This window comes from Dermacentor variabilis, chromosome 9 (genome assembly GCF_050947875.1).
Source record: "Dermacentor variabilis isolate Ectoservices chromosome 9, ASM5094787v1, whole genome shotgun sequence".
Taxonomy (NCBI): domain Eukaryota; kingdom Metazoa; phylum Arthropoda; class Arachnida; order Ixodida; family Ixodidae; genus Dermacentor; species Dermacentor variabilis.
The window spans coordinates 80869985-80885335 of NC_134576.1; the positions used below are offsets into that span (position 1 = coordinate 80869985).

The 15351-nt window shown below is 48.2% G+C and overlaps 1 protein-coding gene across 2 annotated transcripts; it reads right to left on the bottom strand.

Annotated features, from left to right (window-relative positions):
- Nucleotides 1-343: 343 nt before the first annotated feature.
- Nucleotides 344-12732, bottom strand: LOC142557010 (uncharacterized). Of its 2 annotated transcripts, XM_075668544.1 has the most exons (4): nt 12587-12703; nt 4310-4408; nt 2653-2984; nt 344-1993 (listed from the first exon to the last, which is right to left on the bottom strand). In XM_075668544.1, exons 3-4 carry the CDS (start codon nt 2953-2955, stop codon nt 1718-1720), a joined length of 579 nt encoding a protein of 192 aa, XP_075524659.1. In that variant the 5' UTR covers nt 2956-2984; nt 4310-4408; nt 12587-12703; the 3' UTR covers nt 344-1717. The 2 variants fall into 2 exon arrangements, with proteins under 2 accessions (XP_075524659.1, XP_075524658.1); XM_075668543.1 differs by lacking the exon at nt 4310-4408 and having other exon boundaries at nt 12587-12732.
- Between the last annotated feature and the right edge of the window lie 2619 nt (nt 12733-15351).

A 15351-nucleotide genomic window follows, 5' to 3' on the forward strand; every position in this document is an offset into this window, starting at 1 on the left:
AGATACTCGAAAAAAAAAAGGAGACAGTGAGAGCCGAAAGGAAAGGAAAGGCTGTTTATTCTTCGCCTCACATCATCTCGCGCCCAGCTGACTCACGCATGAAATTCAACGTGTGAAAGTTTGGTTTTCACTTTCTTTTTATAAATTACCAAACCTTTTCTGCAAAAATACCTAACAGAAACAAACCTTTTGATATGTAATCAGTCTAAGATGATTCTTAGCGTCGCTCTTTCGTGTCATTTTATCTGTTGTTGCAATTATTACCTTCTTTGGAGCCGTTCAAGTAGACAGCTTGGTGCGTCTTCCTCCGTTTCACGTTGCAAGGAACACTCAAACAAAAAGGGACAAGCAGAACTTCTTTTACTTCAGCCATATTATCCACAAATATTCAAAAATAGCTCTTCAGAGACATCATGGAGGGCACTAAACAGCCCATAACATTGCTTCTGAACTATTGCAACGTCTTAAAGTGAGTTGCACTGTTTTCCATAATGTCTCAAACAATTACGTCTTCCTTTGGACGGGAATACGCACTGAGAAGAGAAAGACAGAGACGACTGGACAGCGCGAATTCCAACTGCCAACTGGTTTTATTTTTATTTTTCTTCAGCCCCCCTTGGGGTTGCTAGCCCTTCCCTCTCCTCACCATCGGTGGAGAGCGGAGAGGGCGGGGAGGAAGCGATTCGGAGGTGCTCGCGCTCCTGCCTGTACGTCGTGGCCGCTGACGGCCACTACACCTTCATTCTGCAAGTAGCGTCTCAGTGTAAAGGCTTGATGAATTACATTTAAAGAAAAGCCTCTAGCCAGGCTTTGTTTAGTTGTCCGAAAATAGCAAGGTCAGCGCCAACAATTGATTGGGAGCACGGCTACCTTGTTTTGATAAAAAAATATGTATTTCGGTATCATTGTCACATAGCATCAACGCTGATTTTTATTTTGTGATAATTTTGTCTGCCCTTGTTTAAGCTCCCCTCAGGCTGCCATCACATGCAAACTGAAGGGTTCGCACTATGGCTCCACATTTATCTCTTCTGTTTTGCCACAGTCATATGCCAGGAAAAATGTTTTCGCATATTTGTAACTAACACGATTCTAACAGGGCGGCAAATAGTGGACACGTCATTCAGAGCCCTGGGAAACAAAGCCTAAATAACATTTGTTGTTGACCAAGGCATTTAATTCTCCCTGCCAAGCGCCCCCAAATGGGGGGCGGAAGATTAGTGTCCTTGAATGTAGACATGGAAAAATTGAAATCTGGAAATCTAGAAAACGGGCCCGAAACCCGTTCACACCTATATACCCTAGACTTAGTCACGAATTCGTAAGAGATTTTATCATCTTGGAACCTACAGTGAAAATGCAGGTGAAACAACAACGCCAGCAACAAGGCCACAAACAGCTAGCACTGTTCCAGTCGTCCTCTGCATTTCTTTTTCTTTTGTAATTGCAGCCGCGCTGTAGGTTTCAAGCTCAAGTAGCCATCTAGCCCATACGTGCCCCTGCATGTCGGCAGGTAGCAAATATTCTCGAGTGATAACTGAGACTTATATGCGTAAGGTCCTCCAGCATGAGCCGTGTTGCTGGTACTTCCCGTGACGCGGAATAGAAGCCATTGTAATCGACTGACGCTTGCATGCTTATACCGAACGAGCGATGTGGTTACTATTTAGCTTTTGAGCGTTGCCAGCGCAAGCTCGGCTCTTCCCTGACGCGTCCTTTAGTACAGGCTCATGCGGACGGGCACGTGGCGCTCGTAGATGCTCGAGGTGTACCGCGAGGACAGGTTCCGCGGGGACCTGATCGTCAGCACGCCCGTGGGGCTGAGCAGGGCGCGCACGGTGAGGGGGTCGACGCCGTCAGGCAGCGGCACCTTGCGGTCGAACTCGCGCGTGATGTTGCCGTCGGTGCGCTTGGCCGTGATGAAGACCATGCCGTTGCGTGTCTTCACCGACAGGTCATCCGGCTTGAACTGCAGTCCGATGTCGAAGGACACCTGTAGGGTGAGGAGAATGACGCGTGTTTAAGACAGACGGCGACATGCAAAACTTAAGAAAGCAGGTAATGGTTCCGATTAAGGAACTTTTGAAGGCTGCAATAGTGCTTGCATCTGCGAGGGCACAGTCGTCGAGGCGCACGCGGGTTCCCCAGCCGCCTCCATATCGTGGCCCAAGCTTTGTCGGATATGCGTATTCAAGAATCAAGCGCTTGCTGCCTCGTCACACTTCTGGATAAAGTTGCCCTAAAGCACTGTCTTTTTTTTCTTATTGTTTTCTTGAATTGCATTCAGTCGACAATAACGACTCTCATGCGTATTTGTTATTACTTGATTGTCAAGGACGTCTATAGACGACCGTCCCCTGCGTTATCGGCAATGTTCACACGGCTCTAACTGTATCTTCACTTTTGTACCACCCTCTTTGAAAGTTGACAACTTGGGTTAGTTTTCTTACAAGTGCACGTGAGGGTTTGAGTAAGTGTGCTCAAGGTATACAAACAAAAAGACTACGGCAAGTCGCCACAATAGTGGTCTGATGCCACCTGGAGGCGCCAAAACCGCTCGCTGTGGTTAGCAGTTCATGGCTTGCATTAAGAAAGACTGACGTCCTCCTAAGCGACCGACTTCAAAGGCGGCGTGGCGTCCGCGTCGCGCACCTTGAACTCCTCGAGGTCCTTGGTCCGGGAAGGCCTGGAGACGTCGCGCGCGAAGAACGGGTCGGCATCCATGCCGTCCAGGCTGACGTCGCGGATGACGCGCCTCGGCGTCGTGGTGGTCGTCGTTGTTGTGGTGACGATGCCGCCACCTGGCGTGACTCGGTGGCGCACCGTGGTGAATTCGGAGCCACCCGAGCGCGCCTTAGGGAAGTCGAAGAAGTCGCCGTCGTCGTCGATCAGTTGACGGCGCACGGTGGTCACCGTGCGCGTGGGGATGGTGCGCACCCGGTACGATGACGTCATTTCTCCTCTGGTCGTCGGCTCGGCTTACACTGCGCAAAGGAAAGCGGGCAACACTTGTCATTTTTCCGCTAGCAACAAACGTACTCGAAAGGGCAGTGAGTCCTCGTTTTAACAGAATCGGTTTATTCAAAACATTGCATTATTCGAATTTTACTGCGGTCGCAACCGCAGCGGATGCTTTTCAGACCGGTTATTTCGAAGTTATGTGGAGCCAGACTCCGCTTAGTACGAATTGAAATAGCGGAAAATTCGCGCGGAACCACTGGGTACAGCACGCACGATAGTACGTTGCATTTATTTATATTAACTTTGACAGTTCGACGTGGCGGGCGCACCTTGGGACTAACTGTGTCGCGGGATGACAACCGACAGACTAGGCAAATGCCCCCGGGTCAGCAGAAGAATTTCGGCACTGTCGTTTCTCCACTGTTGAGCGCGGTTTTGTTTTAGTATACGTTTTGAGAGCTCCCGTGCAGCTGGACTTTGTTTTAAAGATGATTTGCTTTACACGATTAGATAAGCACTAAGGAACCCGCCTCGATGGCTAAGCAGCTACAGTGTGGCGCTGCTAAGCACGAAGTCAACCAATCAAATCTCGGCCGCGGCGGCCGCATTTCGATTGGGGCTAAATGCAAAAACGCCCGCGTCCAGCGCATTGCGTGCACGTTGAGGAGCCCCTGGTGGTCAGAATGAATCGCGAATCACCCACTACGACCTGTCCCGTAATCAAATCGTGGTTTTGCCTCGTAAAGACCCAGAAGTCATTCATTCACATGGCCGAATTCCTTAACTTCATCAGCTGTACTTCTCGATTCCATTGACGCCAATTTTTTCTCAATGACCACCGGCTATCTCCACTATAGACATTCCAGCTGCATACGTAGTATGCGTGTGAAGCGTATTTTTCTAAAAAAGAAGAAAGAACTGAATATTACAAAGAGAATATAGAACAAGCGTGTCGGATGTTCCTCTTTGTCCGATAGGAGCAGCCAATTAACGATGACATGCTACGCGTAGCCTTGCAGCCTGCCAGCTACACGCGACGCATACTTAGCTAGCCCGTGAAAATCTGGTCGACTGCGGACTCCGTACTCGCAATAGTAGAACAGTAGCGCTATGCTGAAACTCTCCAATATGACAGGCGCCGCTGCCGTATATATTCATCGGCTAGCTAAGCCTCGCCAGGAGCTTTCGCGAAGCAGCTTAGATGGCTGTTTGGCTGAAGCGGAAACGATGCACTAAGGCTGTCTAATGCGCTCCGTGCCGAAAATTTTGACTTCGTGACAGAATTCGGCAGTTTCCTAGGTCATATAATGTCGAGTCACATGCGTCATTGGGGCGATGGATGACGTACCCGTAATTCTGGTATTTCTGTTCTTTGGAGATTTCTTCCTGGTGAACAGTAAAGATGGGAGAATGCCAGCGTCACCTTCGGGAGAAATGGCAAGTTGGACTGCAGTAGAAAACGCTTTTAAATAGATTCAGGTGCTATGTGCAGGCATGGTGCGGAGGCAAGCCCTGGCACATCGCCTCTAATGAAAGCAGGTCGAGCTTTGGCAAGCTGACGCTCATTGCGTGGAAACAAAAGGAGCGTTTGGAAGAACGATGCCTGACAGCGTTTTCATTAAGCCCTTGTAATGCGATAACAGAAAACAATTAGGGCGCATCACCGCACCTGGCACAGAGACGTCTCTTCTGTGTGACTAACCGTGCGAGCGCTTCAAGCTGCCGCCAAGACGCTAAATTTATATACGGCGTGATGAAAGCGGTGCCCGGTTAGCATAGCTTTTCACCAGCTCGCGGCTGGGGCTGTTCAGAACGCGGGAAACGGAGCACACATTGCGCAACCGCTGGTTTAGAGTATTCCTGAGTGACATATTGTCCCAGAAAATATTGGCGTCAACGCTTTAATCAGGGTGACCATGCAGTTACTTTCGAAAGTGATTTCAGATCACTGGTAACGGCTCGCTGCAGTGACGTTAGCAGTGAGCGACGTTAGCGGCTCGCGGCAGTGGAAGTCGGGCGGCATCGGTATGCTAAAGCTTTAAAATAATAAACAGACAGGGGTCATTCTTGTTTTCAGCCAGCGGATATTAGTTACATCCAACACTGCGTGCCAGTTCGGATCGACTACGAGGCCTTGACAAGTGGTTTAGGTGGGTGGCATTGCATACTTTAAAAAAAAAAAAACGCTTCGAAAAACGAAAAGCTAAAATGAAACGAGTGACAAAACAACAATAATGGACACAGCTGGAAAATTGCCGATGCTGATGATATGCGACTCGCAACGTATTTGTCTGTGTGTGCGTCTCTGTGTCGGTTCTCCTACAAAAACTTGTTTAAACAGTCGTAGAAGGCCTATAGGAGTTTATTTTTCTTCGAAGTTTGGTATGTACGTTATTATTGGAAGGTTGTAGAATTACGGTATTGTGTTTTCGTCGACTTTCTATACACTTCCCGCAAACGGCCTACTTTGGATTGGACAATAGGCTTACAGTCTTCTCAACGAAGTGTTTCTGTACAATACAGACATAGATTAACATATTCTTATGATAATAAAAATGACAACTTTGAAAGAAGGGAAGGCATGGGGGTGTACAAGAGCGATAATAGGGAACATAATAACTCTTGTTTATTTATTTTACCAAAAATGACGCTGCATGGGCAGACTTTACAAACGTCACCTTGCCGTGATATTTCTAAAGATTTATTTATTTATTTATTTATTTATTTATTTATAAAGCAGAAACGACTTAACACTACTGGGGACATTTAGGCTCAGAGATCCATCTCGATTTGTCCCGTGCGCCGTAACACATTCGGGAATGGAACCCCAAGTAAAATAAAACTACCTCCCGACCTCGGTCAGCATCACTGAAGTACAATCTCCGTGCGAATTGCGTAGCAAAGCAAACGCGGCTTCTTCGAGTTTCGAGATCAAATGCATATAGCGCGAAGAATATTTTTCTTTGTTGTTGTTTTTTCTTCCTTTCTTTAGCAGCTTTCTTGTAACGGGCAAAAATATACCGATACACATCCTGATAAGGCGTTCCCTAACACATGCAAAATAAACTTTGGAACCGTGAGCCCATTTCCTAGGAACACACTCGTCCCATTATGCTGGATAAGATCACATAAATACACAGCGTGCTCCCGAGCCGATTTGCGCAAGCGCTGCAAGCGGCCAATCTGTCGAGTATAGTTAAAGCATGTTCTGTGTCCCGTTCCCGATCAAGCACTATGTATTAAAATGATACCATCGTATTGAGCCCAAACGCTTTATATTTTTACGCGTCCGGAGCCTTCTTAATGCCGACATTATTGTTTAATTGCTTTTCGTTATTGAAATGTAACTTAACGCCGTGTGGTGTCCTATGTGTATCTTTCTGTAGCCGCATGTTCTTGTTGTTTTTATGTGTGTATTTTTTTTTCGCTCTATGACTGGCCTTCAGTTTCTGCTAACCTTTTGTAACCAGTCTGACGTCGCCCCTGCGACACGGTTTAATACTCGACGCATGACAATAAACTTTGTTCAGGTCATCCCACAGTGAACTGCGTTCGCGCGGTGTCATGTGGGGTAAATGCGTAAGTTGGCAAGCGGCTGGCACCCGTGCGAGTGCTTGCCGTTTGCCGCGTCGACACCGTGGGAGTACGAAAGAAAAAGAGAGAGAGAGAGAGAGAGAGATCGAACAAGGCGCTGCATCTTTCTCGACGCTCCTCAGCACACGAGTGCACATATCCACAAGCATCTGCATTTGAATCTCTACGCAAGTAATAACGCGGTCTATGCGACAATCGCCGAGCTGCAGCCCTCTCGGAGAGAGCGAAGCTCCACCTTAAACACACCGCCTCCGTCGTTTAAAATTTTGTTTACAGGACGAAGCGTTGTCGGAGGGCACGTAAACAGAGAGACCCCGCCTTCCTAAAAGCACATGTGTGTCTTGTGCCTCTTCTGCGGCCTCAGTGGCCCGAGAAGAGACGCGCATACACGTTGTGACATTTTGGAAACCGCCGGAGTGCTCGCAAGTTGGTTGCTCACGCGTTTTTGTTTCTAATAATAATAATAATAATAATAATAATAATAATAATAATATTAGTAATGAAACAACGAAGCACGAAAAAAATTCGCCCCAACTCCCCATCTTTTTTATCAGAATACATTGCGCTAGGATCGAATGTATGACCCGCGTCTTCCCACAATTGCGTTCGTGTGCCGCGATCCGCCGAAACTAGACGGTAGCTCGCAAGGCCGTTTTAGTGTGGGCGCATTTGTCACAAGTGAAGTAGGTTGCTTCTTCGCGGTGACAATCTCTTTGAAAGTCAAACAAATCAGCTGTAATACGTAAAAAAAGATGTTATTAGGGTGTTTTTCTCTTCGCGTTTTTGGGCACGTGCTGTAGGCATCATGGCTCTAATGTTAAGCCACGTCTCGCAGCTAAGTTTAGTGAGAGCACTTGCGGAACGTCGCGGAGCGTATTAATTTTTTTCCTTTACATTTCACTATCGAACGTAGTGGCAGAGGTTTATGAGATGGTGTGCTTTACATTACCGCACAACAAACATGGGACGAAACGAATTGCTTTTGTTAAGCTTTAAAAAAATGTGCGAGAAACTGTGAAGCGAAATACTCTTCCTCCACCTCGAAATGAAAAGTCGAATAACGTTTACTTGTAAAAAACGGAACACAAAACAAGGCGGACCATAAACCAAGTTTCTTTCATCCAGCTTTCATTTTCGTTGCGATATGTATATAGCTCCACCCCCTCCCCCGTCGACACTGTAATGCGACTTAGTTGCTGGGGGCAAAATGAATAAATAAATAAGTAAAAGTCTACCTGGCATACTTTCCTCTGTAGCTCTAGAACACACTGCTGGATGAGTATTCAATCGGCACATTGTTTATTACGCCTTCTTTTTTGTATGGGCCATCACCCATTATTAGTGAGCATCGAAGGGTCAGCGCACTAAATAGGTACACAAAGTTCCCAGCTTAGCTGAAATAAAAAAAGAGAGATAAAAGGAGAGATAAAGAAAACAAAAGAAAAAAAAAGAAACCTGGTACGCGGTATTTCTAGGCGGCTGGCATCGCAAAGAGATGAGGGGCCATCGCAGCTAAACAATAAACAAGACGTTCTTGTTTTAATTACGCAGCGTGATGCACCATCTTGCCAAATTTACATGAGGTATTACTGCTGACCGATGCTCACATGGCGCAGGAGGAAAGCAAAAGGGTGATTCCACCTTTGGTGGGGCTCGCGTCTCAGAAGGTCTACTGCTTCAAAATTTCGTGTTTCTTTTTTTTTTTTGCTAGACGTATCTCTTCTCTACTACCTCTTTTCTTGAGCAGCGTTTCTTTAGCGCACATTTAGACCTTTGCCTTAGCGCTCCTAGCCAACATTGTTGCTCTTGCGTGATTACCCCGCTAATAATCTTTCAAGACTCACATGGCGGACTTATTGACAGCAGCTGCTAGGGGGCTTATAGTTCTAGTGTGAAAGGAAATAAAAAAGAAAATCACTGCCCAAGCACTCCGTACAGATGGCTAACGAGCGAAGCTGAAACGTGGGCCCAGGTGTTTATCACTGGGTTAATCCCGACGGTTCATTAAACGACGGCTTGATACGCTGCCGTATCCTCGGTACGCCATTGCTGCATGCGCTCGTGATGCACGAGCCTGTCCTTGTGCCCGTGCTGCAGCACCGGCAAGGCTGAGACGAGCTCGTTCCCGGTTCTTCTAGCGGTGTTGCGGATCGAGAGCTGCCTGCTCCTCAGAAGCACGTATGAAGCGTGGCCTATCCATTTGGGGGCGCGCTCGGCTGCGACGGAAAGCAACGACGTCACTACTGGAGCAGCCAATTGCGCCACTCTCTCTGTCTTTTCTTTTTTTTGCCCATGCGCATGGGGTTGGGCTGGAGGAGTTTTCGGCGTACATGCGACAAACGGCCGGACGGACGGAAACATCGGCTAGCCATATACAGCTTGGCTGTAAAAGAAACGCACGCGTAAGTTCTATCATGCATGGTTCGTGCTGCCCAAAGAAACAAGTAAAAAGAAACTTATCAAGGGAGTTCAACTTAAGCAAAGCAAGCAAAATCTGGGGTATGAGCGACGCCTCAGCGGAGGGTCAATTCTTTGCCCACCGAGGTTTATTTAACTTGAAATGAGTTGCGCGCGAGCGTCTTTGGCTCTTGCATACTCCCATCGTAATGCAGCCGAAATTCCAAACGCGAACAGGTGCTTACGTAGCAGCCCTTTATGCTATATATACTAATAACTCTGCCCTCGCGCGGTGGGCGTACCTTGTGACTGAAATAATAAGGCAGGGATGATATGATTCTAGCGCATATACAGGGTGTCCCGAGTATCATGCACCAAAATATTAAAATATGCAAATGTCACGTAGCTGGACAGAACTAAGGTAATATTGTTTGTCGTCGCTCGGAGATACTCGGATTATTTTGATTTATTTTTTTTGCATTCTACCTAATCACATAGTTAGTCTTAGTTATTTTTCATCATTATCTCGACTATTATAAGTAGATTAAAAGTGTCCGGGAGAAAATTGTAGAACAACACGAAAGACTCCCGATGCAGCTTTCTGTTGCTCGATACCGGCTACAAATGGTGTTTTTCCGAGCGCCCGCGAATACAGCCAAAATCGTCACGCGACTGGCCGCACCAGCCAATCCGTCGCGGCACCCCGCGGCGGCAGAGGTATCAACGGTACGTAACAGAGCGCAGCTACATGCAACTGTAGTGCGTATGCGCGGCGTTTGATCCGTGCACGACAGGGCTTGAGTGCGTGCTCAGCTCGTATGCCCCAGTCTGGCCGCGCTGCGTGGTGCGGGATTCCGGCGTTTTCCTGCACCAGCTTGACCGACGGATAGTAGCCACATGCGACTTGCGCATCTTGAATCGCTGTCAACAGCTCAATACGTAGCGATGTCTGCCAAGGCGTGTAACCATACCCAGCTTGCACGAACATTTAGTACTGTAAATAATAACAAATTTATGGACGCGTTCCTAAAGGTTCCATAGATAACGCCCAGTCTGCGCAAGAACGCGTTCTTAATTTCGTTGTTATTTTCGTTATTAAGCGTTCGTGCAAGCCGCCTCAGGAGCGGCTAGGAGTAAACGCGCGCTGGCAAGCATGCGTGTGGGATGACCTTAATTCTCGCGTGGTTCGAGGCTAGTTGCGTGTTGAAGCGAAGTCTAAATTGGCGAGACCCCACGGCTACGACACCGATAAGCCGAGTGGCAAAAGGTTAATTCCAACGCGGGCGGCCGCGTGCGACAGTGAGCAGACTATATTCGGGTTCTTCCGGAAGTACGTAACTATTATCTAAATTCGAAACCAGATTCTCTTTTACTTCAGCCTGTTCATTAACCTACGTCGATAAATATACGCAGCGACGGTAGGAAGGAGCGCACAGATCCAAGCGCCCTTCTTGATTGACGTCAGCTATCGAACAGTATATCAGTGGCGTATAGGAATCTGCTATATTACGAAATAACGCGCCCAAAAAAGAGTGGGGAGCAGGCTTCTGTTGCAAAGAGAGCGTTCGAGAAAAAAGGTGGCTTCGCGCTCCGCTTGCAAGCTCAACGCACCAAGTACGACGGCAAAACTTGACTAAGATGTTCACAGCAGCGTATGCTACCCGCGGACTGTGCCTCAGACTGCGTGGTTCAAGACCTCGTTAATTCACTCTCTGAAGGAGAGCCGTGACTGCTGATGTCGCTCACAGCTAAATGACTTCATTTTGTTAGTGTGAATGATAGGCATAATTGGAAAATAAAACCTCGTTGTTTCGAGCTACATTATTAGCTCTGGCTAAGTGATGTCCCGGTGACCCTAATAATTTGCCCTAGGTGTTCAGGGTTCATCCTGAAACCAGGGACACAAATGCCGATCTCTAAAACAGTTGTTTTAAACACGCGATACTGCGAGACGTCAGGCCAATAGGCGAACCTAAACGGCTCCATCGCGCATCTATCCAAACTGTGCTCGAGTTGGACAGCGTGCATGTAACTTTGTAATAAGCAGCTTATCACCGACTTTTTTTCGTTTTTAGTAGCATCAGCCGGTGCTTCTAACAAAGTGCCGCGGCCTTTGGGACAAGGACACGAAGCCTAAAGAATCCTCAAATTCCCGAGCAGATTAGGCAGCAATGATTCCTAGCACTTCTTTTTTCACGTTTACGTTGAACTATTACTAGTCGAGAAAAAAACTAGGGGATCACTGGCTGGTGTAAATAGTCGTGGGTAACAATACTAGGAGGCAAAAAAAAGAGAAGACAGCAACCGACTTGCAGCGTGTATAGCACACTCTACACATTCACCGCAGTCTAAAAAGCTTAACTGTACATGGGTTCCTTGAGAATTGTCATCGTCACCTTTTCTGTGATACATTTGGAATTCTCCAAGCACTGGCTACACGGGAACTTGTGCCCCGCGTCTGTTCGGTGCGGCGTTAACGTTTTTCGTTGGGCATTCTACATTTGAATTGTATGCATCTGTAAACCGATGTCTAGTGAGTAAAGGCATGCGCAGAAAGCACGCACACAAAAAGAACGAGAAAAACCAAACAGGCGCAATGTCTACCTCCATTTATCTCTCTCTTTCCCGAATGCTCGTTCGCTAGTCTTTTGTTGCAGTAACGTACACAGATTTTCGGACTAGTCAGGTTACCCACGCGCAGCATTTTTTTTTTCTTTTTCGACAGGACGCCACAAATTTTCTTCAAACTTTATGAAAGTACAGAGCAATTCATCCGTGTTTTGGCATTGATGTAAACCCCCTGAAGTATGTGCCATGTGGCAACTAATTCAAGCTACTACACTTCAAATACGCACCTCTTCCGAGATAACGGCGTACATCCTATGTACCGTGCGGCCTAAAATGGCCGCGACGGTCCGAACGCGTCGGATGCGCGGAGTGCGTAGCCGACGTCCTAAAGTCACTCGCGAACTTCCAAGACTCCGTTCAGTGGAAGGGGCTACAGAATTATTTCGACTACGCCTGGGGTTCTTTATCGTGCACCTAATAATGCACCGGTGTTCTCGCGTTTGTGCTACATGAATCGGAATGCAGCCGGACACCATGTCCGCGACCTCGCGAGCTCTGCAGTTGAGCGCCAAGTCCACCCAAAACATGAAGATAGCTTTTTGCGGACATGACGAGGACAAAAAAGAAGCTGAGACACACGAGCGCAGACTTACAACTAGGTCTCAGCCACTTCTTTATCCTCGTCTTGTGCGCAAAAAGCCGCCTTCATGTCCCTACCTACGTGCCCAAACAGTCACCTTAGTCCACCCAGCAGCAGCGTTTTCGCACCGGTCTCTCAATTCACTCAGGCTGTAGGATACGGTAGTCGAACCTGCTACCTTATGCTAAGCGGTGGACCACCGTATGCATCGACTGTGACATCACGTCGGGCCCATCACTGCGGTATAACGTTGCCTTTTCGGCTCCCGGGATTCGAACCGACCACGTCTGCAGCTCCCGGGGAAGGACGCTCTGCAGCCTGCTCTGTAGGCACGTGCTCGCGGATGACGTGCAGTGACAGCTCGCACAGGTGCGCTTATCCGCCAACGAGTGCGAAGCGGCACAGCTGGTCTTAGCGTGTACTTACGAGTTCTTCCGAAGCGGGTATCTCCTGTCGTTCGCGGAGAGAGTCGGATCCACGCACTGCCGGACGAGTTTACCAACGCGTGGCGACTGGCGGCTTAGGAAAAAAAAAAGCCCGGGATGACGCGGTGGCGTTGCGGGTTGGGCCGGGGGGTCGGGAGAGGGGGGTTGGCAGTGGCGCACGCCGCTGGCGGCGTAAATATTCTTGACCCCTCGCCCAAGGCGCGGGCTCCAAATTTGGCCTCGCGCGCTGCCTTTTCGCGCGCCCGCGCGGGAGACGCGTCAGACGGATCCTCTCCTTTTCAACGTCGCCTCCACCATTTTCCTTTTTCTTTATTATTTTTTTTGTTTGCACTCTTTAGCTGTTATGTTTGTTTGCGTTCCTCCTACTCCCCTCTTGCTCATAGGGAGGGTTCGTCAAGAGACCGCTGGTGCTTCTTCGCCAAGAATTCGGAACCCCCCCCCCCCCCCTCCCTCTCACGTCTTGTCGAGTGCACGAGACCGCCGCTGTCCGCGCGACAGAAGGTCCCGGCTCGATGACAGTGCACATGTAAGCTTGTGCACGTAATGTGACATCGCAACATTCAGGTCGTGGGCTTTGAGCGGCCGAGCGGTGACACGTGGCATATAACGAGCTTGTTGGAGTATGACGTTCTGCAGAGGGAAAGAGAAAAAACAGGGAACAATGGCTATTGGTTAGGACTAGGTGGTATCGTATGCAGCAGGACTTATTCACGGTTTAATGTGCCGCGCACAAGGGAGGTTGGAAAAGGGACACGTAGAGAAAGCAGTGATATGTATGAGAACCTCGCGGAATGGGCAGATGGCGCCAAGTAGTTGTCGACGTCGATCCTTCTCGTCATAGACTACGCTTCTGTTGATCAAGCGCGGATTCACGCAATCCCTGCCTCTCCGCGCTGCCAGATATGGGCAGGCACAAAGTGTATGACTCGCTTTCTCTCAGAACGGCGGTGGCGTCTACACAATACGGGAACGTAATTTTTGAGCGTTGTGGAGGGTCGCAAATGACTAGATCATTATATTCCCGATAAAAGATTTTATGGTGAAAACGTTGAAATGTGATTTGTTAATTTGGGAAATAGCGTTGGAAATCGCACTGTGTTCTTGTTGACATAGCGCAGGGCTGCTATTGAGGTGTGCTGAAAGTTGGCCATTGAGATATCGAAATTTCTACGCGGTAGTGCTGAATACATATTTATTTGAAAATGGACGAATAGTGCGGCCACTTTATGGAGCAACAAACGTGAGGGATTTGTGATATCGCCCTCGCCTGCTTCGACACACACGCACGCGAACACACATAAACACACGCACGCACGCACACACCGTGTGTGTAAAGCCGTCAGGGAACTACCGCGGTAATTCCCGTATTGAAGCCACCCTTTCGCAAGATGTGACGTTCAGGAGAAGGCTAAGACCACCTGCACCTAGCGAGGGGTCGGGGTCGTGCCTTGGGTCGTGCTATGGAACCAGGGCTCCGCCTCGACCTCGCGTGTTATGTATAGACGTCAACGTCACCCGACAAAGATCGGGGTTCTTTTTTTCCCCGCCAGGAGTTGGGCTGTTTCCAGAAAGTTAGATGTCTAGGTCGTGACGTCACGAAATGTAGGTCGCGCCTCTTGACAGTTAGCCGGCAGCAGCGAATAGCTAGTGCAGCGTCTCCGGGGCGCTTGGCACTGGGATACTTCGTCGGACGTACGATACTCTGGCTCCCCCGCACGCACAGAAAAAAACATACTTAGGATGACGGAGCAATACCTGTTGTCAGAAGGAAGCCAAAGAATGTAACTACTCCTTTTTATTAAGGAATAAACCTCTGAAGACAATGTTTGTGTGTTGATAACTCTTAAATTTCTAGCGTAGAAGTTTACGAACTTATGTCCTCAAATTGTGCGCGAAACACCTAAGTGTCACGGATTACCAGGTAGCCCGAACCAATGCTTTGTGTGTTCAAGTTTCAAGCTTGTGCTTCGGATGTACAACTTTTGGGCCTCGTGCTTTGCCATGACGCCAGTGACCCAACGTATATGGGTTCTAACGACCCTCGGCATATTGGAGGCATGACACTGCAGCAGCCTCATTTGTATTTCTTCATGATTTCCTGTGTGTCTGCAGCTTAACTGCAACACCAGTTGCATTGGCACTAATGTGGGTGTTATATCTATCTAAAGAGCCTTGAATTGGGTGCCGAAGGCGATAGCGAAGGAGATACCAAAGGAGTCATAGATATCAGCGCGACGCATTACCTGTGCAGTGACTACAGTTAATTATAGTCATGATGTTTCTATATCGGCATATCTATTTTCAGGGAAGTGAAAACTAAAAGCCCGCACATAGAAGGAATTTCGGTTCTTGCTCAAAACACGCGCGCAGCCTAAAATGTTGCTCCCCCGAGGCGTCTACTTACCTTGCTGTTTGCTATGGAACTAGAAACTGCTCTAATTGCAGGGAGGTTTCGCGCTCATTGAGAAACAAAATACACGCCCTTGTGAAACTTCACTGACACGGTTCGCACGTGGGGCAATCTCCCAATTGCCGAAAAAAATGTCCTCAATAACGGTACCCAAGCCTCTTTCCTGGTCGCGAAAAATCACAAGAGACCTGATCCCTGATAGGATACAGCAGGGCGGTAGGAGGGACTTGAGCTGTGGTTCGCTGCGGTCGCTCATCGCTTGGCTGATTCTTTTATGGGACGCTTTCATTTAAAAAAAAAACTCTTTAATTCTTTGAACCATAGCCATGCTGCAC

What these genes read in the sequence shown, in the direction of transcription:
- LOC142557010 (XM_075668543.1), bottom strand. Translation starts at nt 2,955, where the DNA reads ATGACGTCATCGTACCGGGTGCGCACCATCCCCACGCGCACGGTGACC. An exon ending in AGGACCTCGAGGAGTTCAAG is followed by an intron (nt 1,994 to 2,652) that starts GTGCGCGACGCG and finishes CTCACCCTACAG; the next exon opens with GTGTCCTTCGACATCGGACT.